The 25,457-nt window shown below is 37.3% G+C and overlaps 1 protein-coding gene across 2 annotated transcripts in view; it reads left to right on the top strand.

Annotated features, from left to right (window-relative positions):
* Positions 1-25,457, top strand: part of CORIN (corin, serine peptidase) — a 125,373-nt gene that overhangs the window by 85,539 nt on the left and 14,377 nt on the right. For both annotated transcript variants that reach the window (XM_041490601.1, XM_041490609.1), the window contains exons 11-17: positions 313-544; positions 4,653-4,798; positions 5,549-5,656; positions 9,818-9,931; positions 12,470-12,580; positions 13,294-13,423; positions 24,018-24,140. In XM_041490601.1, coding sequence (XP_041346535.1) covers positions 313-544; positions 4,653-4,798; positions 5,549-5,656; positions 9,818-9,931; positions 12,470-12,580; positions 13,294-13,423; positions 24,018-24,140 — 964 coding nt within the window. The remainder of the gene's footprint in view (positions 1-312; positions 545-4,652; positions 4,799-5,548; positions 5,657-9,817; positions 9,932-12,469; positions 12,581-13,293; positions 13,424-24,017; positions 24,141-25,457) is intronic.

The following is a 25,457-nucleotide window of genomic DNA, read 5'->3' as shown; positions in this document are numbered from 1 at the left end:
CTGTACAGTGCAAACTGTACTGGTTTAAGGGTGGTTTATTGTACCACCTTAAAGTTAAGATATTGCTCAGAAAGTCAATGAATATTAATAAGGAAATAAAAGTATCTTAATGGGTTACGAGGTAGGCAGGACTCAAACCCACCTTTACTGCTATGAAAAGGCTTGTAAGGGATCTCTAGCTCTTGTAGTTTCTCAAGCCTGAGAGGTTATCCCCCGACTGATAAATTTGTTAAATAAGTATGGAATTATTTCTTCTGTATTTAATTTAATCTCTCACCATTTGTGGTTCTGTTTGTTTTCTCTCCCTGAAAGGTCAGTGTGAACCAATTACTCTGGAACTTTGTATGAACTTGCCTTACAACTATACTTATTACCCAAACTACCTGGGCCACAGGACACAGAAGGAAGCCTCTATCAGCTGGGAGTCCTCCCTTTTCCCAGCTTTGGTTCAGACCAACTGCTACAAGTACCTGATGTTTTTTGCCTGTACAATCTTAGTACCAAAATGTGACCCCCATACAAATCAGCGGATCCCACCTTGCAGGTACTATACTAAACCATATTTCATTTAATTCTTGACTGTCTGTCATAGTAGTTTTTCCCAGTTTTATGCTTTCATTGAAAACGCCAAAAATTTTGCTTTGGAATTCAACAGGAAAAGGCTAGTGCTGACCAGCATGCCCTGGTCCCTCTTTGGAGGGCTGCTCTCCAATTTGTGCCTAGTGCTACTCCATCCTCGGTGCAGGATCAGGCATTTGTTCTTGTTAAATGTCATGTCCTTGATGACTGCCCAGTGCAGAGGCCTCTTATCCCTTGGGAGTCAACAGAGTCAACACCATCTCTAGGTTTTGTATAATCGGCAAGCTTGCTAATGATGCACTGAACTGCTGCACCCAGCCCATTGATGGATGTTCTGAGCAGAACAGGCTCTGCAGCTGAACCCAGAGGTGCAGCACAGGTGACCAGTCAGCAGCCAGATGCAGCCAGGACCCTTCAGTTTTTCACCCAGGGCACTGTGAATCTGCTCACTCCACTATTGAGCAGGGTGACAGGAAGGGTGCTGTGAGCTTTGTATGAAGTATTTTCCACTTCTGTGTGTTCGATTAGAATTGCGCCACTATCAAGGGTGTTTAAACATGGAATCAATTAATGTAATTTGGAACATTAGCATTCTGTATAGCTCTTTGCATTAGTACATTACTTGATGCAAAGCCCTATCCAAATGCTCAATGAAACCTGAGATTTTAATGAATGTTTACTTTTCTAAATTAGGAGTGCCACGTTGTTCTGAATTCCAGGCCAACTTAGGTTTCCTGCTTGTCAGAGTAACTACTCCACCATCCTCACTGAGTAACATCACTGTGCTTTTTAAGGTTATGCCTGCATTTGTTCAAAAGAGACTGTGTTCTGTAGATCTCATGGCTTTCTCAGCAGCAGCTGTTGCATGTTAGGAGATCTAATAAACTTGACCAACAGGAGAGCCCTTTGACCTACTGGCTGCTAGAGCCCTCTCAATTCTGTATTTCTGCCTCTTTCATTGGGCCTACCTTGACAATATTGATCAATTAACACCTTGTGTTTGAAAGACAAGTGCATGAAAAATTGCAGTACACATCCTAAAATTTCTTATCACGTGATACTGTTGGCAAATAGATAACATTTCTTTGTCTAGTGATTGCTTCTTAGTGCAAGGTAAGAGTGAACCACAAGGAAGCTTATGAATATATTGTTAAATTCTCACATAGGAACCTAGTGGGAAAGAAAATATTGCATACAGAATAGCTTCAAAGTTACAGAGGGGTTTTTGTAAGAGAGTTTATGTAAGCTCTGTGTCAGGCTTCCTAGTTTGAAAATCAAGGGTTGGGGGTTTTTTTGGTGGTTTTTTTTTTTTTTTTTTTTTTTTAAAGAAACCAGTAAAATAAATAAAAATGGGATTCATTTATTCTAATATAGAGGGATGCAAGTTAAATTATAGGCTTTCTACCATCATATCTAGCTAACAGATTTTAGGAAGTGTCATGATACAGTTGAATAGTCTTCCAGTTTAAAGTATTATACAGGTGAAGGGGAACTTATAGAAAGCACAGAACAATTAAATTTGATAGGAACCTCTGGAAGTCATCTGGTCCAACTTCCTGCTCAAAACTGGGTAACATCAGACCAAATTGAATATGCGACATAAAACTTTAAATCGTAGGATTCAAAGCTCCAATTTTTTGATAGATTTTAGGTTTCACTCTTATGTTAGGTCACAGATACAGAATGTTTTTTATCAGGAAGGGGCAGTTTTGTAGGTGTCACTAAATCTGTAGTATCTGCTTAACAATAACATTTTAGAGAGAATTTCAGATACCTGTATAATGTAAAAACCTAAAAATGTTTTAGAAATGAAAACAAAAATAAGCTCAAACCAATAAAAATTAAATAAATTTGACATTTCAATATAAATGTATATCTACTTTACAATTTGAAGCTCTGAGAAGAGAAAATGTTACACTGTCAGAACAGAAATTATATTCTGAGAATCTGCTGCTGACTTTCAAAATAACTGCCCTCTTGTTCAAATATATAAGTGATTAATTGAGCTTAACAGGACAGTCTTGTTTTACCTGTCTTTTCCTGTAAATATGAAACTGAACTCAGCTAATGCAGTTTTTCAGGTTTGCGCTTTTTAAGTCAAAGTGTACTTTCCAACTATGAATTGCACAATAATGTTATAATTCTGGATCTACTATAGTATAAACTTTCAGAGACGCATTAGATTTTTTTAATACAGGCACATGGATCTGTTTTCTCATTCCAAGTGGTATAACTAAATTATTTTAATTCTACTCCCCCTATATAAAGCAGCTGTCCCTGCTTTGCAAGGCTTTTTGTTGTCTTTATGTTAGTTTGGCTGTCATGCTTTGTTTAACTGTAACAGTCTTCATAAAGTTTTATTCAAATTAAAAAACACAAGTAAGAGATTTTTTGGAAGGAACTGAATGTTATTTATATTATTCATTGATGTATCAAGTATGTTTTCAATTTCTGAACATTATTCTTCATCTCTGATAAGGCATTGATAATATTAGTCCATGCCTACTTTGATGTTTAAATAGATTCTAATTCTTTCACCACAGACAGACAAATAAATGGCTTACAATACCTTGGAAAAGGTCAGCTTTGACCAAAGGTCTGAGTGTGCAGAGAATACAGGACAGAAGTGGCTTAGATGTCTCTGCTATATTAGCATACTTTTGTTGTGGGTTTTGTTTTTTGTCATTGGAAAACAAAAATTCTGGCGTGCAGAAATCTGAGGTTATAAAGTGGTGTCAGTCAACCTTTTTGATATTGAGGAGGATGTAAAAGGAAAGAGAGAGTCTGTAACTTGGTTGACTGACATCAATGCTTTCTCTCTGGTTACTCAACTCAGTGGTGAATTGTTTGGTGTGGAAAAACATTGACTTTTCTTCATCTAATTCCTCAAAACAAAATTAAATTTGGAGGGATTAATACTGTATTACTTTCCAAAAATAGCATAAAATAATTAATCCTGTGTAGATTTATTTTGTTGGTTTTGGTCACAGCATTTTCCAACGCTAATTACAAGAAAATAAAAAAATTCAATTTGTAAAAAGGTCAAAGGAAAATGAGTGGAATAAGATGCCTTCCATGAAAGAACTGTCTCTAGAAGGAAGATGTGTAAATAATCAAAATACATAAAGGCAAATTAAAATGGCACTAAATAAATCGAAATAAAATTTAAAAAAAAAAAAAAAAAAAAAAGGGATAATCAAAATACATAAAGGCAAATTAAAATGACACTAAATAAATTGAAATAAAATTAAAAAAAAAAAAAAAAAAAGGGTGGGATCCTTTGGTTGAATATTTTTCAACCTACTAGGATCCCAGGCAATAGTTGCTAAATATTTCAAACATTAGGGGATTTTTCTATTATGCCTTTTTACCTTTGTAATTTTGAAGCATTTGGAATTTAAGAGACACCATGGATGATTTTCAGTCTCAATGTATTGAACAAATTTTTTAGTGAGTCCCATCTTTTATATGGTTAAAAAAATGCTGCAGAAGGACTTTATTCATGCCTTTTCCCAATTTAACCAACCAAACTTGTCTAACAGCAGATGAAGATGTAGAAGGTATTCTGTTGCTGTAACTGAGAACAGCCTCAAGACTTTGCTTTTCCTAAAGTTTTAATTTTATTGAATTCCCTGGGGAGTTCTTCACTCTTTTGTTTGCAGGCTTGAATATGTTGTCCTTCTGAAACCATGTGGTTCCTGAGGTAGCATAATCAAAAGAGGTAGCATTTCACTCATACAAAATGTGTTTGGTTTTTTTCCCTGAAGGACAGCAGTTAGAGCTTTTTAAAAATCATTCTCTGCCATCTCTTACAGAGGAGAACATGTTTGTGAGCAGTTATATTTGGTTATTATTAACCTATTTATAACATAACTGCACAACAGTAACTTAAAGTAATGTTTCAACCATAGCATTCTTTGATATATGTATTTTTTCATATTAAAACATCTGTTTAACTGACTTTTTTCTTGATCTTCATGCTTAACTTTGGCTAGGATTATTAACCTGTAGTATCTGTGAGTTTCTAAGCCATTCATTTGGTTATTTGGTGCAATTCTGCTTTGTCTCCTCAGGACATTGTGTGTACAGTCTAAGGAGCGCTGTGAGGCTGTGCTTGGGATTGTAGGTCTGCAGTGGCCAGAAGATACAGACTGCACTCAGTTTCCAGATGAGAACTCGGACAACCAAACCTGTCTAACACCAGATGAAGATGTAGAAGGTACCTCCTACACATATTACAGCAAATAAAAGATTTAAATGGGTTCTCAAAGTCACTGGTGTTTGTTTTTTTCATACTTTTCCTTTAAATTATAATATTTAAGCTGTGGAAATTATTCCAGACTGAGTTCCTCTACTCAGCCATGCCGTCTCTTGGCAGAATTCTTTGCTGGATTTCTTGCTCCAGGGAATTGCTAGCACTCAACGAAAGAGTTCCTTAAAGATCTGCCAACTCTGTTCCACTCCTTTGTCCCAAAATGGTACTGTGAGATGAGGCAGAAGCAGTGAAAGGGTCAATTAGTGGAAAGTTATACCTGGTTTTCATTAGTTGAAATAGACACATAATTGTCAATCTCTTTTTTTTTCAACCAAAAATTTTTAATTTTTTTTTTTTTTTTTTTTTTTTTTTTTTTTTTATCCTGGGGATTTCTTATATTTATTTCAATGCATAATAATAGAAGAGTAGCTAGGAAATTCATACCCACGGTGTAAACATTGCATGCCAGTGATTTGGCAAAGCAGTGACATTTGACAGAGGGCAGCATGGAAGGGAGAGCTCTGGAAAATGTTGCTCCACCACGTTCCTGGTGCAGTTATGAAGAGTCTCATCTGATGCGTCTTTCCAGTCTCACAAGCCTTCTATCCGTGTTATTTATCCTTCTGAAGCAGCCTGGGTGACAAATCAGTGCCCATGTCGTGTTGAAGCTGTTATGTGACGAGCGCTGTTTGTCGCTGTTGTGTGTCCTTGCAGAGTGCTCACCCAGTCACTTCAAGTGCCGCTCGGGGCGGTGCGTCCTGGCGTCCCGGAGGTGCGACGGCCAGGCTGACTGCGAGGATGACAGTGACGAGGACAGCTGTGGTAAACAGATGCAATGGGCTGGAATGGAGGGCAGCTGCAGCACGGGAAAATTAGCTTTGTTTTTCATTAATTTGAATTGGCAGCATGAGAGTTCAGAGAAGGAGAACACCCTTTTTTTATATTTAAAAGGATTGGGGTTTTTTTTAAGACAGTATCAGTAAAAATACTAGAGCAAGAATCCTTCTTAATCAACATGAATACAATTTGTCATAACTGGTCATTTAGATTCTGATAATCATACTGTGGGATGTTTGAGTATTCCTTAAAGAATCAAGCTAAAAAAATTTCACAAATTTAATTTCATATTGCTGAAGGCTTTACTGGGCTAACTTCCTGGCAGATTAAATCTTGAATCTGTAAATGTAATTTTAAATTTATACATTATAATGTTCTCGTTAGGATATGTACTCAAAAGATGTCATTATGATATATTGTGTTGCTGAAGTGGATTCTGCATGTTTTTTACAGATTGGTCAACCTCAAGTTACGAGTACAAGCATAAACCCTCAGAGATTATTCTCCAATATGTTTCTGAGTTTACTTTTAGTATAGATGCTTTTGACTTTTAACTTAAGGGGATATATTAAGCCTGAAATAATCAAGAAATCTATTGGTCACTGCGTATCTTTCTATGCTGGCAGGACAGTTTCAGAAGGAGAAAGGAGTTTTAAATATTTATTAATTGACTAAGCTGTAGCCTTCAGGGAGGTCTGCATGCAGGCCTGGCATCCCTCGGGGCAAAGAGAATAATCATACATCACTAAGGATTTAGAGAAGAGGTGTGCTTATGAGCAAAGGATTGGGAAACATTGCAGCAGATTAGGATTAAGGTGCACAACCTGTGTGGTTGTTTTTTAACTGAGAATGGGTTAAGAGGGAAGCAGAGTTTATGTGAACAACAAAACTGTGGCAATAAGAGAATTTCTACTCAGAGACAGTAAAATAAAATCTAACACCAGAAAGCTAAAGCTAAGCTAAAGTTCAGTCTTGGCAGCCCTATAAAATGCTTATTTTTAAAAAGCAGATTGTTTTAATGTTTGCAGTAGCCAAGGGTTTATTTACCTGTAGTGTGTGATGTATTCTCAGTCTCTGGGAATTTCCAGATCATTCTTGTACTCTCTATTCTTTCTTTATTTCTTTCCCTTCCCCCACCCATGTAAAAAAGAAAGAAAGGAAAAAAAAAAAAAGATATGCTCTCTGAAATGTGATTTAATATTAGGTCATTCTCTTGTTTGGGTTATAAAGGAAAGTCAGAACTGATGATCATGGTGATTTTTTCAGAGTTTGAAATCTCTTTACTTTGAATCAATTGTCTCAATTGTCCTCCCTGCCAAATATTTTTTTGTTGCCACCAATTTTGAACTCCTTAGAAAACGAATTGTTATGTGTCTTTTAGGATAATTTTATTCTCCTAGACATTAACATATGAAATATTGTTCTGATATGTAACATTCATTTCTCGAGTGGATCTCTGTAAAGTCTAGACAGAATGTCACAAGCAATCAGCAGAATTCTTATCAGAGTCTATAAATATGGAAGACTGTATCAGCTAGGAAATTACTGCTGTCAGGGTGACATTACATTGACCAGGGCTAATACTGTTACTGAAGAACAAAAAGTCCTTGTAGAGCTCCAGGAGTAACTGTCTCTAACTTATTCATATTCCATGTGTGCAGGACAAAATCAAAACTTGATGCTCTTTCCATGTGTAAATGGACAGCTCAAATTTTATTAGCTTTATCCTTTTAAATTGGTTTTCTAGCATTAAAAAACCACTGAATGTTTAATTTGAAACCCTTGTATTTGAAGTGCTTTAAATGATAGACATGGAACAGCTTTACAGTTCAGGCAGAAGGAGGCTGAAAAAGACTGGCTGCAGCTTTCTTATGATTAGACTACTCTGCCAAAAAATGTAAGTTAGAACCATGCAAAGGGACTGAGGTTGCTCTCCCCATGCAGAGCAGAGCTGTATTCAGCAGCCACTGTCTTCTGTCAGCAATGCCTGCCATACTTTCACGTGGGCTTTGTGAGAGGACCTCTCAGTCAAGCAATTGCAGTGAAATCCTCAGACTTTAGTGCCATCTACACTGGGATTTGGGGAGAAAATCTGGCTGAGATTACTGGAAGTGAGACTTCAGGGTGTGATAAAGTGTAGTGAAGGTAATTTCAAAAAAATATTATGAAAGATGTCACAAGAGTTTGTGGTATTAAGTATAGTTGGTTGTAATTGAATGCATTAAATTGCTGGCTGCTGAACTATGCCTCTGGCAGGGAGCAGAAGAGGGTCCTACACCTGCTAAAGAAATTGAGGACATAACATTCATAGCCAATACTGTCTTTCACTATTTTCTGCAATCTGGGTTTTTACCTGTAGTGTTTTAGGTGAGAAAAAAAATGTGGTGGTCTTGACGTTAATGATTTAATGGTAATTGTGTGGGAAATGTCTATATGGATAACAATTGGTAGCTTCCTTCATGTTATGAAGGTAAGATCATATATGAAACCGTATCTCTTGTCAAAATGTATTTTTGAGATGGGGTAATGTACATATTGACAAGTTTTCCTAGCTCTGTTTTCACTTCCCTTTCATTGAATTAAAAATGCATGTCACAAAAATAATTAGAGATGAAATATAAATACTCCAAATGGTAGATGATCTCTACCAACAAAGCATTGTACTTGAGCACTGAATTCAGTAACTAGTGAATTTTTCATAGGGAATTGTCTCTGTCTATGTGATTAGTTTTGGAGAGTCCTGGTACACTTCACAATGTAACACTGTAATGTGTGAAGAAGAGAAAAGGAAATGTATTTAATGAATTGTAAACACTGCTAAAAATTGACAGGTTCATAAATTATGGGGAGTTTAAGCTCTTTTTATTTCATGTTCATATCAAGATCCTAACATGGCATTCCTTGTTCTATATAAAAGTAGAGATTTTTTTTTTCAATTATTTTTTCATTAATAGTTATCACAAATATTCTCAAGAAGGAGACCTGGAAAGTGGTGATACCCAAGAAAGTTATTTGATCATGAGGAATTTGTTTCAAAGGTTAAGGCTTGTTATTTCTCTGGGCTTTAACATTTATTTACATGTTTTTTTCAAATCTAAACAAAATCAAGCACCCCACACATCCAGGTACAGGTAAAACTTGAGTAGATTTTTTCCATTAATCCAGTAGGGATTCTCTGGTTCATATTTGTAAAATATATACTTCAGAATTAAAATTTCTTGGAAACAGTGCATTTGCTTAGTAACTTACTGCTGATACGCTTTCCCAGTTCCAGGTCCAGGCAAAGAGAGGTGCTGGTTTAAATACTGTTTTTAAATTTATACCTGAACTATTTACATGTATGAACATCAGGGCTAGAAATTGAATTTTCCCTTAGATTAAAATGAAAAGTATCATCTGTATAACGGGCCAAACAAGGCAATCAAATAATCTGGCTTAGTCAGGACAACATGTAATATTTATGGCTTCCTATAAAACCAGAGCATCAGTCATGCAGGTCATTAGTATGTCAAAGTATTTAAACTGATATCACAATAAAATATTTTATTAATTGATGGAAATAAAAAGTGGAATAGGTTGGCCTATTCTTAATTTCCTCTAGCTGACCAACAGAAATTTTTCTGTCAAAGCACTTTGACATAATTTTGTATTACTTCTCTTTATACCTTTCACTGTGATTCTGCATCAGCACTGCCAGAAAAAAAAGTATGTATTTCTGCAGTGTTTCATGGAGATTCCATGCTTTTATAGGATTTGCTTTTGAAAGACCGAGCAATTTCTACAGACTGCAGAATTATAAAAGTTCTTATATTACTAGTAAATGTAGTTCAGGAATAGTGGTGTATGGGTTTTGAGCTAATTGAGCTAATGCCTAAACCATTATAGATATGTATAGTATACACTCATAATACAATTATTATTTCAAAAGCACAGAAATATTGTGAAGTGTTATAATATTTAGATCCATTTATCATTGTACGCTGTGCCAATCTTATTTCCATTTCTTCACTGGTAACTATTCTTGGTACCTTCTAAAATTTATATTGCAAGTGAAGATATTTTGTGTGTTTCAGTACTTTTAAGGAAGAAAACAGTTGATTCAATATTGCATACAAGTATTTCAGAAGTGTGCTTCTCTGCCTGCAGGTTGTAGAGAAAGAGGTCTTTGGGAGTGTCCTTTGAAGAAGCTGTGCATCAAGCACACCATGATCTGTGATGGTTTCCCAGACTGCCCTGACATGATGGATGAAAAGAATTGCTGTAAGGACTCATGCAGTTTGTTACTCCCTTAAAAGGTTGATCACATTTTTGGGATGTTGGGGTCCAAAATAAATCAAAGTAAAAATGTTTTATGCTCTCTATAGGCAGAAAGACTTAGTCATTCCCTCAGTTCCCTTTTCAGTTGGTCTGTGGCACCAATTTCTCTCTTTCCTCATCCTGTGTCCTTTGTTGTTCACATCCTTGGATCCTTGCTGTCTGTTTGGTCACTCTCATCCTCTTTTTCTTTTTCTTTTGTTTTTTTTTTTCTTTTCTCTTTTTCCCTCCTTGTTCTTGTGCCTTTGTAATTTTATTCCTTGTAGATTTTTGACTTCTTTTCCCAAGTTTCCTCAACTTCATTTCATACATGCATAGCTGATAGCTGATAGTCATTTTTTCCTTGATTTCTACTTCATTTTACTTCTGATCTGTTTTTTGGTAAACGTCCTTGTTTATTTTCTTTCCTAATTGGCATTTCTTAGATTCTGTGTCCCTACTTGGCTCCACAGATTTATTCTACAATCCAAACTGTGATAACAATGAAGACGCAGAGCTTAGGAGGGTGCTCTGGTGGCATGGGCACAGAGTCCATGTGCACAGTGCAAGTCTGTTTAAAGTGCTGGCAGGGAGCAGCAGCCCCCTGCTCCCTGTGGGGGCTACCCTCAGTTCTATTCCCACTGTTTCCATCTGAGAATGGGATGGGAAGTGGTGGAACATCTGCACACAGCAGCTGGTCCATGTGCACAGTGCAAGTCTGTTCAAAGTGCTGGCAGGGAGCAGCAGTCCCCTGCTCCCTGTGGGGGCTGCCCTCAGTTTCCGTCTGAGAATGGGATGGGAAGTGGTGGAACATCTGCACACAGCAGCTGCTTTGCAGGCTCCCACCCTGCATACTAAGCTGGGAGTGCCTTGGGATGTTAGCTCAACTTTGATTGATATATTAGTGGCACTATGAATTGTCTTCTCTGGAGAAAACCTGGTGTGTGGGCATGCTCCCAAGACAAGGAATTAGAAAAGACATACTGGGAGAAAGTCTGCACAAAAAAGGAGGGATCATTGGTTGGTAAAGTTGGTTGAAAACTTTTCTCTGAGTAAACTTGCTATTTTGGCATTTTTGCTGGGATATTTGGATATAATTTTGTGATTTAAAAGAAGTTGCTCCTGAGTCTCTGGAATTCTGTTGGTAGGAGCATTTTATGTGCTAAGTGAAGCCTTGAATATGTTTGCCAAAATGAACCGTGGTCTGTGTGTATCGCTGGATCAAACTTTGTTTCTTTTAGGGAAGCTGAAGCTCACAAAACATTTCTTAATCTGCTTTTTATTGTAAAGATTATTTATACAACTTCCAAGCTTTGTGCTGTAACCTGAAGAGTGGAGGTGGTATTGAAGTGACTTACTTGTGATCACACATTAGGATCATGACAGAGAAAAGATTGCCAAAGAGCTAAGGTTAAGCTAGTTTATAATTATCAGGGCATATTTCATCTCTGCTTTTGATTTGGGGCTTGAATAGTCTAAAATGGCAGCAAAGTTTTCCCAGCTGAGGGTTTCCAGTTTTTGAATTATGCTCTCTCTGGAAGGTGGAGTTAAAGTGCTTTTTCTGGTTTTGCATGCTTTATTCCAGAGCTAGAAGGATCAGGGGTAGGCAGCACTGCCTGCTCTATCTGTATGGTTTTCACCGTGGAATACACTTTTTGTACTAGTGTTGCAAGTAAGTGCTTGGATTGTATGGCAGTAAAAGCGCTGTACATCAGCCAAACAAGGGCACAACTGAATGCAGCTCCCTTCCATGCATTCTCTCCCTCTCTGCCCTCCCCCAGGTCTCAGACTTCCCTAATGACGGGGTTTATAGAAACTGGAATTGTGTTAGTGAGGGAGGTACTGTGCTTCTACACACCTGCCTTTTGGAAGGGAGGTTGTTGGGGGAAGACTAAAGGTCATTTGCAAATGGAAGCCCTTGTGGTTCCCATACTGAACAGAGTCTGGAAATCCATATGTAAGGACACCAGCTGTGAACTGGAATATGTCTGTCAGTACAGCACTTCTCTACCTCTAGAGTGGAGATAAAAATAAATACATAATTTTCAAAAGCAAAGGTGAATTCAAAAATTAATATATAATTGCTGTGGATGAGAGGAAATGGATATTCATTGTGGTAAAATAATTTTTTCAAAAACCATGATGAACTAAACAAATTTGGATCAGTCAGCTAAAAAGCACAGAACAGTATTTTCTCTTACACCTTCTGAGGGGCTTAGACAGGTTTCATATTACAAGATCACAAATGATACTAAGTAATCACAGATCTTGCATTTGTAGACACTCTTCCTTCCCACTGAATTGCAATGCCCTCTGTCACTGCATGGCAGCAACCACCTTCTGCATCAGTGGTATCCATGCTGAATTGTGTTGCAAATCTGCCTCACTTACTTTTTCCATAAATGTGATCTGTATCTACCTTCATCCTCCTCTCTTTTTCATCTCAATGTGAATTTCACTTTGATCATGTCTTTCTCAGGAGGAAGCCTGTTTTTGTCTTTGCAGCATTTTGTGACGAGAGTGAACTTGAGTGTGCCAACCATGAGTGTGTGCCCCGTGAACTCTGGTGTGATGGGCAGGCAGACTGCACTGACAGCTCAGATGAATGGGACTGTGGTAAGTGTCTGCTCTGCAGTGCCTCAAAGTGCTGTTTGGGTGATGGTAGCATTCACTGGTGATTTAATTCAGAATACAGTGGTGGAGAGGTGCTCCCTCTATAAGCAAAGAAAAGACTGGGTTGAGTTTGGGAAAGCATGCAAGGAATGGGCAAAAGAGAAAGAAAAAGCTTAGTGTGAAGTGTTATAGTGCAGAGACATAACAAAAGTGATACAGCAAGAAAATGTGTAGATAATGTGTGTAATCTGGAAAGTATTGTGGACAGAGGAGAGATTGAGAAGATGCTGAGATTTGGAAGGACCTTTTGAGAATCTTATTTGCATGTGATAAAAGCAGTTCCTGAATTTTTATGTACAGATTAGGAGAGAAGAAATGGTGATGGTCTTTCTATCTAGATTATCTAACTAGATTAAGGCTATACAAACTAAAGCTATCAGCAACCCATGTGAATCTGTACTGGTGAATTAGAAATATTTGGGTTTATTCTTACCCTCTCAATGCCTTTGCTGTTCAGTGTCTCATGCTGTTCACTCTTAGCAAGGTTCTGATAACCACACTTGCCTTGATTTAAAATTGCATAGCTATTCAGCATGTAAAGCTAGGAAAAGTGCCAGCAACTTGGAAGAATCTTGAATGTAGTTGTATGTTTTCAGTTTTCCGTCTATAAAACTATTTGAAATAATACTGAAGTTTTCTTCCTTTTTTCTTTCCAGTTACACTGTCTAAAAACAGGAATTCCTTGATGCTCCTGACCGTTCACAGGTCAGCTGCTGATAACCATGTTTGTGCTGATGAGTGGCAAGAAAACCTAAGCCAACTGGCCTGCAATCAGATGGGTTTAGGGTAAGGTCAGTAGTTTGTAGCTTTGATGAATTTCTTAGGACAACTGGAGTGCTGGAGTTAGATGTGAACTATCATTGATCACTGCAAGGTTAGACCAAGTGTGGAAATGGTTCACAGAGAAAAGAGGTAATGAAATTTTGTGAACTATGGCAGGAACAGAATTTCACTAAAATCTAGGCACTTTCACCACTTTATAAACATTGCACGATTGTTACTAAGTGTTTTAAAAAGACAATGGTGTTTTGCCAGGCTCAGTACTTGAACTTACAGTTATTGCCGAGGCTCAGAATTGTTTGGCAATATAATACTCTGTTTCTTCCTAAAGAATTAAAGCAGACTTAGGGAATACAGGAAAAATCATCTTCATTTATTTGCTCTCTGCAATAAATACTGTAAGTTAGACAAGTGGATGTATTTAACTTGGGCATTTCTGAACAACAGTTGTTAAAGAGAGGGTTTCTGTGTGGAACTCGGAAAAATAAATAGCCTCTAAGTGTCTTATTGAATGCACACTAAATTGTGGGAAACTGATGCAAAATATAACTGTTGGATAAAAAGCAACTTCAGCTGCTCTGATATTCACAGTGCTCTCTTACTAGGAAGAGGCAAATCTGATGGTATATAAGGCTATCTTTTCCCAGTGTAAATTAAGAGGTGTCTTTTCTGTTTGCTTTTCTCCACTACACAAACTGACATCCTTTGTACCTTTCTCAAAGTACACAGGAGGATAAAGACCCTGGGTTAGGGAGTCTGCACTTAATGTACTCTACATAGTCTTGCACTGCAGGGATACTTGACATCCATTCTGACAGATGCCCGGAATTGAAGACGACCTGTAACTGGACTGTCTGCCATTCTAACACAACAATTTTATACTTCTCTATCTAGTTTAGTGTATCTAAATAATATTTGCATTATCTTTATGCTTTAGCTTTATATAGCATCCTAGTAAAGCTTTATAGAATCATGAAATATACTGAGTTGGAAGGGACCCATCAGTGTCATTGAGTCCAACTCCTGGCCCTGCACAGGGCACCCCAACAATCACACCCTGTGTCTGAGAGCATTGTGCAAATGCTTCTTGAAGTCAGCCAAGCATGATGCTGTGACCACTTCCCTGGGGAGCCTGTTCCTGTGCCCAGCCAACTCTGGGTGAAAAACCTTTCCCTGCTACTTTACCTAAACTTCCCCTGATGCTTCATACCATTCCCTTGAGTCCTGTCACTGGTCACAAGACTGAGGAGATCAGTGTCTGCCCCTCTGCTTACCCTCCTGAGGTAACCAGGTGACCTCAGACCCTCCTCACACAGCTTCCCTTCTAGTTCCATCACCATCCTCATGGCCATCTTTTGGATGCTCTCTAACAATTTAATGTCTCACATTGTGGCACCCAAAACTGCACACAATATTCAAGAGGAGGCTGCCCCAGCTCAGAGCAGAGCAGGACAATCCCCTCCCTTGCCCAGCTGGTGATGCTGTGACTGATGCTCCCCAGGACAGGGTTGTCCCTCCTGGCTGCCAGGGCACTGCTGGCTCATGTTCACCTTGCCATTGATCCTGACATAAAATTTGCTTCTCTTTCCCATGATGCTTGCTGCTGGGAAAATAAAAATGTATTAAACTATCACAACACCTCTGATTGATTCCCTCCTTTTTCAGAGGTGTGCCTAGGCTGAAATCAGCATGAGTAGAAAACTGCACCTTCCTGCTTTTTCACTGATGCTTGCTAACAGGTGTTATCACTCCTACACTTTTAAAAAATGTAAGAGACAAAAATGATTCTTAAATCTCACAGCTCCATTTTCTAACAGTGTGACATATTCTACAAATCAGTTTTTCTACAAGATCTTTTTAGTAGGGGCAGGCAATTGTGTCAAGGGCAGTGGAAATTTAAATCTGAAGTCTACAACTTCAGTTTGAATCCAGTACTAATTTCTAATTCTTTCTTGCAGTACTTCAGAAAACCAGACCAGTGTTTGTCTTTCCTTTCTTAATGCACAGTTTTGTCAATCACATGAAGCCTGATTTTCTTAGCTATTCTTCAATTTTTTGTGGAGTGGCACTGCCAGAACTACAGTAAATAAGCTTTGAAAAACCATAAGAAAAGCAAAAATTATAGTGTGTTACCAGAACTGATTTCCAAAAGGAGTAATCTGAGCAATATAGCTATTTAATTATTTTGTTAACATTGCATAGGGATTCAGTGAAAATGTCACAGAGGCTAATGCTTTCTGTGTGGTGAAATGGAAGACTGTATAATTGAAGTTTCATGCTACTGTGTAATCTGATCTGAAGCCATGAACTTCCTCTCTTGGCATTTATGTCCTGTATGCATTATTTATTTGACTTATAACAAGAATGGCTGAATGTGAGGTTGACGAGCTTAATGGGAATGCTCAAGTTTTAGGTTTCACGGTTTACAACTAGATGGGACTACCATGCCACCTAATCTGACTGCCTCTTTATGTCAGGACATATAAGTTTATTGAAAGACTTCTGACTGAGTCCCAAATTTCACTACAGTGAATTTAAATGCAGTCTCTGGCAATTAGTTTTCCTGTTGACACAGGTAGAGAACAGGACAGCAGTCAGTCTCACATCTGTCCTGGCACGTGCTAGAGGCTGTGCTGCTGAGGATGGGTGTACTATGTAGGTTCAAAACATTGGAAGAATGTTGGAAGAATGTATTTTGTCATGATGTTCAGTTGAAGAAACCCACTCTCCATATGCTTGGAAGTCCGCATAATTTGTTGATGAAACGGCAATCATAAAAGCATGGTCTGCTCGGCTCTGAAATTTGATAAAGGCAGTAGTGGAGTTGTTCTGTCATTCTGTGACAATATAGTGGAATAATTTGTCTTTCTTGGCTGCACTAGGATGATATAGCAAATACAATAAACTTCAAGAGTTTGTACTTAGCAGAGTACAGGGGAATTTTACTTCACCAGCTTGTTCTGGTCTGGTCTCAGTGTAAAATTGCAGCTGTCTACCAAGTTACTTGTTTTTAAAAATCTCCTGTTACCCTCTTCCTGTGCCTGCTTCTCCTTTTCTTGGAGGCTGTGTCACAGGTGGTCCACTGAAACCAGCAGCTCCTTTTCCTTCTTTCCTCTGTTGTAGCATCTGCTGTGTACGTATTTATGAAAGGGACGGGCAAGTTTGTTGTTGCAGCCTGGCCTTCTGTCTGTCCAGGTACTTCTTACTCAATGTCTTTGGTATAAAGTTCTTGAATATTTGACTACTGAGCAGTCAAGCTGCCAGACAAACAATCTCTTGTTTTCACATGATCTAGTTTGATTTTTTTTTATTACTTTATAACTGCTTATGCAAGAGGAATAATGGAAGCTCAGCTAATGTTTTATTTGCTCAAAGAACATAACAAAAACAAAACCCAGAATCCTGCTGTAATACCCATGTAATAAATTTCAACTTCTGAATGAAACTTCATTTTCTCCAAGAACAGACATGACATTTGGTGAAACAAATTCCCTGCCAAAGAGGAAGTATTTGTACTCATTAATTCAATCTAGATTTCTGGACCAATTAAACAGAATGTAGCATACTCTTAACCTACATGAATCAATTCATGTTTTCTATGGCCACAGTATCATATTAATCCTGTAGATGATGTAGAAAGCAAATTTTTCATATTTCATTTAGAAAGATAGCAAATTTTTCACATGTCATTTAAATTTTTAAGAATGGCAACTAATTACTCATTACTGAAATTTAATGAAAATAGATCAGTGGTAGATGTGGAAGGCTGTTCTAGTAAATTGGAGCAATAATGGACCAATGTCAAAATATGTAGACTTTATTCAGTGTATTAGAGTTGTGCTGGATTAATATCTGATAGATCATCTGGCAGACATCTTTCATGTACATATGTAGTTTAAAATATAATTATTTGGATAAGGCTGGATTTTTTGATTTTTGAAGAAATCCCTACCATAATTCCTGACAAACTGTGACAGTTCCTTCAAATAGTCATTAAATGTGTGGTCAGTGCCCTCATAGAACACTTTCTAGTTCCATGATTGGATATTTTATTTTTTTTTTAAAGTAAAATGATTCTTACTTATTATTTTATTATCTCAAACATCCTAGGGGCTGTCTGAATGTGCTTCTGGGTAATTGGCCATGGGTGGCCATACTTGACCTGCAGAGGTCCCTTCCAAGCCCAACCATTCTGCGATTGGCTAAAGGAAACATACATGAATACTACCAAACCAGGAAATGTTCTTACTACAATGATTGGTCACAAATCCTTTTTCACTGTTTTATGCCGTAACTTGTCTATTATAAACCTACTGCCCCTTTTTTCTTTCTTTTTTTATCCAGGGGCTTCCAGATTCAAATTTACTCCATTTAACACTAAACTGATATTAAATCTCTCTGCATTGAAAATTTATTCTGAAATCTGCAAATTGAAGTGTTTTGGGATTTTTATTTTTTTTTTTTTTTACTTATATATTGCAACTAAAATAGTGTAGATTTAGTCTGGACATAAGGAATACATTTTTCACAATGAGATTGGTGAAACACGTTGAAGTGTTCGGGGATTTTTATTTTTTTTTACTTATACATTGAAACTAAAATGGTGTAGATTTAGACTGGACATAAGGAATACATTTTTCACAATGAGATTGGTGAAACACTGGAACAGGTTACCCAGAGAAATGGCAGACACCCCATTCCTGGAAATATTCAAGGTCAGATTGGATGGGTCTCTGAGCAACCTAGTCTATAATTTAATGAGGTGACTAAAGACTTTGAGAGGGGCAAGGACTACAAGAAACACAGCATCTTTTATCAGCCAAGCTTTCAGGCAAATAGGTCTTCCTTCAGTTTTGCTCTTTCTGCTGTGTAATTCAGGAAAGTCTTATTTGACCTCCACACCCTCTCCTCAACTCCTACCAAGCATCCTAATGAAAGATGCCCTCTGCATATAAACCCTGTGTCATTAAACAGACAGGCGTCCTTTCAGAGGTTATCTTAGCTCATGAAATGATGTCAGTGGGAGCTTTAGATATAAAAAGTAAGCTCAAAAGTGTAAAACTGCCTATGAGAATATGGTTCTCAAGTTTTGTTAGAGATGAGAGAAGAAAAAATTGGTAATAAAAGAATAAATATGTTACATGTCTTGGAAAAACAAGTATAAATTACACTATGGAAAGATTTCTTAGTAATAATAATAATTCTGTAAAGGATGATGTTGAACAAAAAAACAAGTGAATTTTGTTCAAATTCAGTGAATATTTTCACTACAGGGGAAAAAAAGGTTGAAAAATCAAGATAAGTGTTTCAAATTTTTGAAATTAAAGAACTAAAATTTTGTTTCAAATCAACATTTTTCTCTGAGATACATCCTGCATATTTTTAAAATAAAAAGCTAATTGACTTTAAATGAAGGACTTTACATTTAATTTGAAGTTGAATTAATATTTCCAGCTAAGAAAATCTAGATTGTATTTGAAGCTTTAATTTCAGATGCTCCCAACTGGTATTTTTTTAAGTTTAGCTACAAAATTATACTTTATGAAAACTGTAATTACAGAGTCAGAGAACAGAGTGCTGCAAAATCAGCCCTCTGTTGTCAACACTGTTTTCAGCACAAATCTGAAACACAACCCCATACTAGCTGTGAAGAAAATTAACTCTATCCCAGCCAAAATCAGCACGCAGAGATAAAGCAAGCAAATTTTTTTTTTCAGTATGAGTTAACTCATTCTTTGTAGGTTTGACTAATTTATCAGCTAGGAGATAGGACTGAGGGATTTTGAAACCTGAGAATATCACAGTGATTATCAACTTTCTACCAAAAAATTTAAAGAAAATTTAATAATATGTTTTTATTTTTAATATTAATGCAGTGAATACTTTTAATTTCTATTTTCTATATTTCAATATGTTTTCACTTTAAAATTCCAGATATCTGTGATTTTAATGCTCTTAAAATCAAGGTTTTGATCTTTTACTCCATATGCTATGGCACAGCTGTGGCTTTAGAGAATTCTGCTCAAGACTAAGAAATATTTTAACCAATTTGTACAGACAGGAAACAGATGCTGTTCCAGCTGTGAAATAGGCCTAATTTGCTTTAAATTAGTGCCCATGTGTGTGTGATCCATTGCCTTCTGGCCTAACTCAAGGCTTCCTTTCTCAAACCTGCTGTCACATGAGGCCTGCAAGAATGGAATTACAGAAACTGAACTGATGTGTGTCACTGTTACTTGCAAGAAGCAAGTAACAGTGCAAGCAAGAAGCAAAAAGTAATCCAGTTTATGGATTATACTTTATTTATTGAATGAGTTTTTCTGAATGGAATAGGGAAAATGAGAAAACATAAGAAAAAGAATTGAAGACATTGCTGTACAGAAGTATACCACATGTGTTACAACCAGAATGATGACCTTCATAGCCTAACATTAGTCCCTGCCTTCTAGTTTGTATTCTTTTCTTTTCATTATAATTTAGTATGCAAGTCATAATGTTTATTTTTCACTGTAATCGTTGACTGTTGTGCACAGTGATCAGCAGGTAGCAAAGTAGAGTGCTCTGAAAACTTTTTATTAAATATTTCTATTGTACAGCTAAGTTATGTACCAACAGGGGGCACAAAAATCTGCCACAGAGAATTTAGATATGGTTGATGTTATTTTGAATTAGGGGGATGGATCAGATGGCCTCATAAGATTTTTTTGGCTGAATTTCTGATAGTTAACATTTTAGTGAAAAAATGTCTTGTGGAAAAATTTTTTCATAGGTCCAAATCCCATTTAATTCTTGAAAGCAGTGCAGAAGACCTAATGAAAATGTGTGAAAGTCACACTTGTCTTATACCACTAAACTTGGTATTTCTATCACCTCAAATGTAGAGGAGAAAAAAGTCATAAAACATGGCTGTTTCTCATGCATCTATTGTAAACTTACTTTAATATGGAACTTCCCACAGTCTTGGAGAAGCCCATAGGCTGAGGCTACAGGAACCAAATTTATTCATTGAGTGTTACATTTGAGCAGTTTGAGCTGAGAAGGACTAGTGCAGCTCTTCCTTGTAAAGATTTACTGCGGATGAGAAAATTTACTACACATGAGAAAATTAAAATTTTATGGTCTGTTCAAATTTTTAGAACCACGTGTGTTTTAAAATAATACTTGAGTATGCAAATCATTTCATCCAAATAGCACTATGAGAAGTTTTAAAGTCATGTGGTGCAGGTAGGATTTTTAATTTATTTTGTGAGTCCAGTGAGAGATCTGGTCAAAAAATCACCACTCAAAACATGTAATTATTGTTACCATGGTGTATGAATGTCTTAAGTTTGCAGACAGCATTAATAAACTTTCTGAAGTAATGTAGCTATTTCAGATATCTGCATACAGATATTTGTTGAACTTGAAGGTCTTGGAAGTCTTTCCAACCTAATTAGTTCTGTGATTCAGTGATTCAGTGACTGCTCTGTGAATGTCAGTGAATGATAAAATATGCTCTGGTGTGTGAAAAGTCTGATCTAGTAACTGTTGGCCTTCTTTAAGATTCAGCTCTTCATCATAGGCTCTGGTCACTACAGTGTGTTTGTGCTGTGCAAAAGAATCATAAAATCCTCACTGTAACTAACAGGCATCTGGAGAACATCTAGTCCGTCTCCCACTTGAAGCAGACCTGTTGCCAAATGGGATCAGTTCAACCACTGCTCTGTTTAGCCAAGTCTTGAAAACTTCGATGGATAGGGCTCTCTGTTCCAGGGCTGCTTCACCTTTCTAATGAAAAAGTATTTCCTTTTTGTGTGCTGTGAATCTCCAAAGCTGTAGGTCTAGGCCATTTCCCCATGTTTTACCATGCAGCACTATTGAGAAAATTTTGTTTCATTCATGTTTTAACTCCTCTTCAAGTAGTTGCAGGTTGCTGCTGAATTGCCCCTTAGCTTCCTCTTCACAAGAATGAGCAAGTTCAGTACCCTCAACCCCTCCTTATAAGTCAGTGCCAGAGGCCCCTCAAAAATCTGAAAGCCATTTGTGTGATCCTTCCCAGTTTCTAAGTATCATCTTAAACTGATGTATCTCAAAACTGCACACTGACTGGCTCAATTTTGCTTTTTTGCCAGTAAAGGTAATAATAAAAGCACTAATTTAAAATCCACACCAAGTTGCTGAGCAAAGCAGTTATGGTATATTCAAACCAAAGGGGAAAGCAGAAAACTACAGGGAAGTTAAAGAGCCTTCTGAAAGCATTTAATAAAACAAGTCTTTATTTGTTTGGCCTGAAATCTTGAAAGATATTGCAACTTCAACAGGCCACTAAACTAAAAAACTGGCAGGAGAGCTGTTTTTGAAGACCTAGCTTGATGTCTAGAAATAATTAACAATATAACCTTATTGTCTTAGAAATTCAGATGTGTGCTACAGCTCTAAGAGGGACCAAGTAGAACCTGCTGGCTGCTGTGTTTCTGGAGCACAGGATGGGGCTGGTAAAATGGGTACCCATTGCTGCACCTCCCTCCTTCTCTGAGTGATTTACAGTCCCTGGTGTAATGTGTGCTCCTGGCCCAGCAGCCCCTCTGAAAGTCTCACAGTTAGAAACTCTCACCAGCCTGAATCTTTACTCCTGAGGTTTTCAGCTCATGTTCTCTCATTCTCTTGCAATTCTGGGAATGCTCTGGTCTCTACACAAATGCTAACCATTGTCTCCAGCTTTCATCATCTAGAAATGAGGCTCTTTGTTCCCCTTCATTCTGGCTATTTCTCCTTAAGTAGGTGAAAGGAGACAAGTGGCAGCCCTTGCCTATCTAAAAGAAAATCTTTTATAAGCAGAATCAATGGGGGAACATTAATGCTTATAGAAGCCATTCTAAAGATATAAATTAAGGTATCCTGTTTTGAGTGTTTTCTATCAAACAGTGACCACCAAAGAAAAAAGGTATAGGTATAATCTTTTGACTTTTGCTTTACTTAAGTAAAATAACTGTAAAATTTCATGCAGGTGTGTTTTGTAGGTTGTTACCTTGATTTAGAAGCACATATCTCCTTAATTCTGATTGTAGCATCACTGTAATCTGTAATCCAGAACTGCAGGTTTAATCAAAACAATCTGCTATTTGTATTAATATAGATTTGGATTCATCAAATGGCATGATATTTGCACCTTTTTGCACATTTTTGAGTTACATATTTTATAGATCAAAAACTGTTTACAAGTTCATAAAATACCACTGTACACAGTTATGAAATGGTGAACATCATTGTTCAGAGAAGATCATGAGGCAGAATGTCATTGTAAGAAAAAGGTTTGCATATGTTCGGTAGGAAAAAGGGTGGGAAATATGGAAGAGAGCAGATCTTTATGTGAATTCTAAAAGCAGGCACTGAGATAGAAAGCTCTTTTTGCAGCAAACATATGCCTGCACATTGTGGTTAGTAGATCATGGAATGATATTTGCTTAATATGCCCAGAGAAGTTTCTGAAAAGTAAGTCATGCAACAGGCAGGGTCCAGGGCCGTGACCTCAAAGTTTCATTTAATCTGCCAGCTGTGTTGAAAATATTTCCATATGGTTACACTGACAACTTTACCATAAAACACAATTCTTTGATCTCTGTTAGTTTATGCAATCAAGTGGGTAAAGAATGTTGGTGTTTTGTAAAGGTTTTTTTAAAAACAAATATAATCAGTACTGAGAATTGGATTGAAAGACAAGCTAATATCCTGGCTGGCATTACCAGGTACTATCATGAGAGATTAGGTTCAGAGGCCAATTTAAGGACACATCACAGGTTTTCTGAAATTCTCTCTTTCTCTTTTCCATGAGTTAGGATTTAGAATTTGGCCTTTGACTGGTGTTTGGGAGAGCACTGCTTGAAAGTCCTTGTCATTGACAGGGGTTGATGGCTAATCATGAGTGGTTCTGTGCTGGAAAGCTGCATGACACGTAAAGTAATTTAGAAATGCTCTATTTTTTCCATTTGGCAGTCAAGGTTTAATAAAATAGCAATTTCTTGAGTCTGTCAGGCAATAACTAGACTGAGGGAGTGGATATATGAAAATATGTCCTGATTCTAGCCCTCACATACTTGTTAGGTTGCTGCAGAAGAATGGGCTTGGCATCGTCACCAGTGACTTGTTCTGTTTCTCAAAGCAGGCAGCTTGGACTTAGAGGTACTCTCAAGTCTTATTAACAAGGCCTAGACTGCTCTTTACTGTCAAATTTTAATGGATATCCAATGACAGGAATGTAAGAAAATATTTTTTCTGTTACCTCTTTTACATATGAAGATCTATGTTTTTTTTTTTTTTTTGCATTTTGCAATGCCAAGAAACTGTTGAAACAGTATCAATGTGTGCATTACAGTAAATGCCACCAGAAAGTTCTTGCTGTTCCTGATTCCAATTCTGCCTCTTGTTGGGAAATACAACCTGACAGTCATGTGTTGGCTGGCCTGGCTTCTCAGGGTGATTTCATTCTCCTAACTGTGTATCTGCCACTCCTGGCTTTGCCGTATCACTCAGATGTGTCTTTAGAGTAAACAGATATGTTAGGGCCTCTTCACCTTCATAACTGCAACACAGAAGTTCTATCAGTGTCTTTCATTTGTTTCAGAGGACCATCCAAAACAGAAATTGTAATAGAGAGTGAGGAAATGCGGGACCAAAAATGGCTGAATCTGCACCCAGATTGGAAGAATAAAAATGCATCCACTTTACATGCACTTCTAGTGAATGGGTAAGTAACAGGTTAAAAAAGATCTATTTCCCTGCTGTGGGTGGTCACTTATCAATGCAGGATGTCAAACTCTCTTGTAAGCTCTTTTTTCCCATGGTGTCTGTGTATAAATCCCAGCACATACTCATGTAAGTTGTTAAGATACTTTCTGCAATTATTTTAGTGCCTACAACCACTGTAGTCTCTTTTGAGACCTTTTTGTGAATCCTCTGGGCCCCCTTCTGGTACAATAAGAGCATTTGAGTGATACAGAGGTGATGCCCTTGAAGCACCTGGACCAAACAGCTTTGTTAAATCTGCTGAGACAGAAAGTCCAGCAAGTACTATAGAGCAAAATCTGCAAACACATTTTACCATCCTCTGCAGCCTGTGTAGTCTGGATTCATTAATTTGGAGTAACCACAGCTCCTTCAGTAGAGGCTATATCCACTTACAGTAGGTTTCCCTAGCTCTGGATTCAGATGATGGTATATTCCTTTTAATTAACCCAACTAAACAGTTGTTAATGAGAAGCCAGGATTTCATGGTTGAGACATTCAAAGTGTGACTATGAAGAGCCAGTGAACTAGAAATCCAGGCCAAAATCGGAAAAGCCATCTAATCCCCATTGGCAACTGTGTTCTTCAAAAAGCAGATTCATGGTTTCCCTCCTATTCTCTTTGAAATGCCCAGGAGCTTTCAGAACATCCTTCTTCCATAGAAAATCCTTGTGTTTCACAAGAAAAGATTGTCTTGGGTAACTGCAGAGATACAGTATGTGTGAAGACAAAAATCTGAGGAAGAAATCTACTTTTCTTTTGCTTGGCTCTATTATTTTCTATACTCAAAGTTTTCCCTAGTGGCAGAATACTAAAAAGATTGTGCCTGCAAGGACCTAATTTTGCTTTCTTGCATCTCAATTTTGTGCCTTTTTTGTTTTACGTTGGTATTTTCCCCATTCCTTTAAGTTAATTTATAGTTTTTCATCTAGAAGGACCATTACTGAACAATACTTGAAAGTTGTCTTAACTCCTTGATTTTCCTTTCTCACTGTCTTTTTCCTCTAGCCTAACAGTATCTAAATGCTTTTCTCCAGAGTAATACAAGAATAAACACCTTGGGTTGTGACCAGATGCAAAGGCAGATCCACAATCATATTCTGCTCAGTCACTAAAGTGCAAAGCAGAAATTTCAAGGTACTTTTTGACATTTTTGGAAGAGGTCTGCTAGGAAACGTATGAAGTAATGGATCTGGAGCCTCTGAGTTACAAATTGTAGCTGTAAAAGATTTAATTTTGCCCAAAGTGCAGGTTAAAGGAGGGAAAGCATCAGTAATGA

The sequence above is a fragment of the Pyrgilauda ruficollis genome, unplaced genomic scaffold (genome assembly GCF_017590135.1).
Source record: "Pyrgilauda ruficollis isolate IOZ18807 unplaced genomic scaffold, ASM1759013v1 scaffold1, whole genome shotgun sequence".
Classification (NCBI taxonomy): Eukaryota; Metazoa; Chordata; class Aves; order Passeriformes; family Passeridae; genus Pyrgilauda; species Pyrgilauda ruficollis.
The sequence above is the reverse complement of the archived record's forward strand: the minus strand, read 5'-3'. Positions and strand labels throughout refer to the sequence as shown.